General features: G+C 60.0%; 1 protein-coding gene across 1 annotated transcript in view; it reads right to left on the bottom strand.

Annotated features, from left to right (window-relative positions):
- Positions 1 to 59: 59 nt before the first annotated feature.
- Positions 60 to 1,226, bottom strand: part of LOC118159088 (uncharacterized PE-PGRS family protein PE_PGRS3-like) — a gene marked incomplete at its 3' end in the record, with an annotated part of 2,036 nt that continues 869 nt past the window's right edge. Inside the window, exons 4-7 of the mRNA XM_035313721.1 lie at positions 1,087 to 1,121; positions 833 to 967; positions 392 to 420; positions 60 to 342 (exon numbers count right to left, since the gene is read on the bottom strand). Coding sequence (XP_035169612.1) covers positions 60 to 342; positions 392 to 420; positions 833 to 967; positions 1,087 to 1,121 — 482 coding nt within the window. The remainder of the gene's footprint in view (positions 343 to 391; positions 421 to 832; positions 968 to 1,086; positions 1,122 to 1,226) is intronic.

Genomic DNA, 1,226 nt, shown 5'->3' with positions numbered 1-1,226 from the left:
CAAACCTATCTTGGAGGACCTAGAACCTTCATAATTGGACCCAAATTGCCCTAAATTACAGATAAGATGACCCCAAAACCGGTTGCCCCATTGATCCCAAAACCCTTTGATGGCCACCTGTAGACCCTTGGTAGCCCCATTGACCCCAAGACCCTTCCATGGCCACCATTGACCCCCAAACCCCTCAGATGACTCCAAAACCCTTCGGTAGCCACCTGTAGACCCTTGGTTGCCCCATCGACCCCAAGACCGTTTGATGGTCACCACTGACCCCAAGACCCTTTGGTGGCCACCTGTAGACCCTTGGTTGCCCCCTTGACCCCAAGACCCTTTGGTGGCCACCTGTAGACCCTTGGTAGCCCCATTGACCGCAAGACCCTTTGATGGTCACCGTTGACCCCAAAACCATCTGGTAGCCACCTGTAGACCCTCGGTGGCTGCCCGTTGCCCCTGATGACCCCCTCTCACCCCAGGTGACCCCGAGCACGACGCCGAGGGCCGGGTGGTGACGGCCGAGTTCCCGTCCCTCTACGTGGTGGCCACCAGTAGGCCCTTGGTTGTCCCCTTGACCCCAAGACCCTTTGATGGCCACCATTGACCCCAAGACCCTTTGGTGGCCTCCTGTAGACCCTTGGTTGCCCCGTTTACCCCGTTGACCTGAAGACCCTTTGATGGCCACCATTGACCCCCAAACCACTCAGATGACCCCAAAACCCTTCGGTAGCCACCCGTAGACCCTCAGTGGCCACCTTCTCGCCTCAGGTGACCCCGAGCACAACGCCGAGGGCCGGGTGGTGACGGCCGAGTTCCCGTCCCTCTACGTGGTGGCCACCAGTAGGCCCCTGGTTGCCCCCTTGACCCCAAGACCCTTTGGTAGCCACCTGTAGACCCTTGGTTGCCCCCTTGACCCCAAGACCCTTTGATGGCCACCATTGACCCCAAGCCCCTTTGGTGGCCACCAGTAGACCCTTGGTAGCCCCGTTGACCTCAAGACCCTTCCATGGTCATCATTGACCCCAAGACCCTTTGGTAGCCATCTGGAGACCCTTTGATGGCCACCATTGACCCCCAAACCCCTCAGATGACCCCAAAACCCTTCGGTAGCCACCCGTAGACCCTCAGTGGCCACCCTCTCCCCCCAGGTGACCCCGAGCACGACGCCGAGGGCCGGGTGGTGATGGCCGAGTTCCCGTCCCTCTACGTGGTGGCTACCAGTAGCCCCTTGG

This window comes from Oxyura jamaicensis, unplaced genomic scaffold (genome assembly GCF_011077185.1).
Source record: "Oxyura jamaicensis isolate SHBP4307 breed ruddy duck unplaced genomic scaffold, BPBGC_Ojam_1.0 oxyUn_random_OJ66969, whole genome shotgun sequence".
NCBI classification, from domain to species: Eukaryota; Metazoa; Chordata; class Aves; order Anseriformes; family Anatidae; genus Oxyura; species Oxyura jamaicensis.
This window is presented reverse-complemented; position numbering and strand designations above follow the sequence as displayed.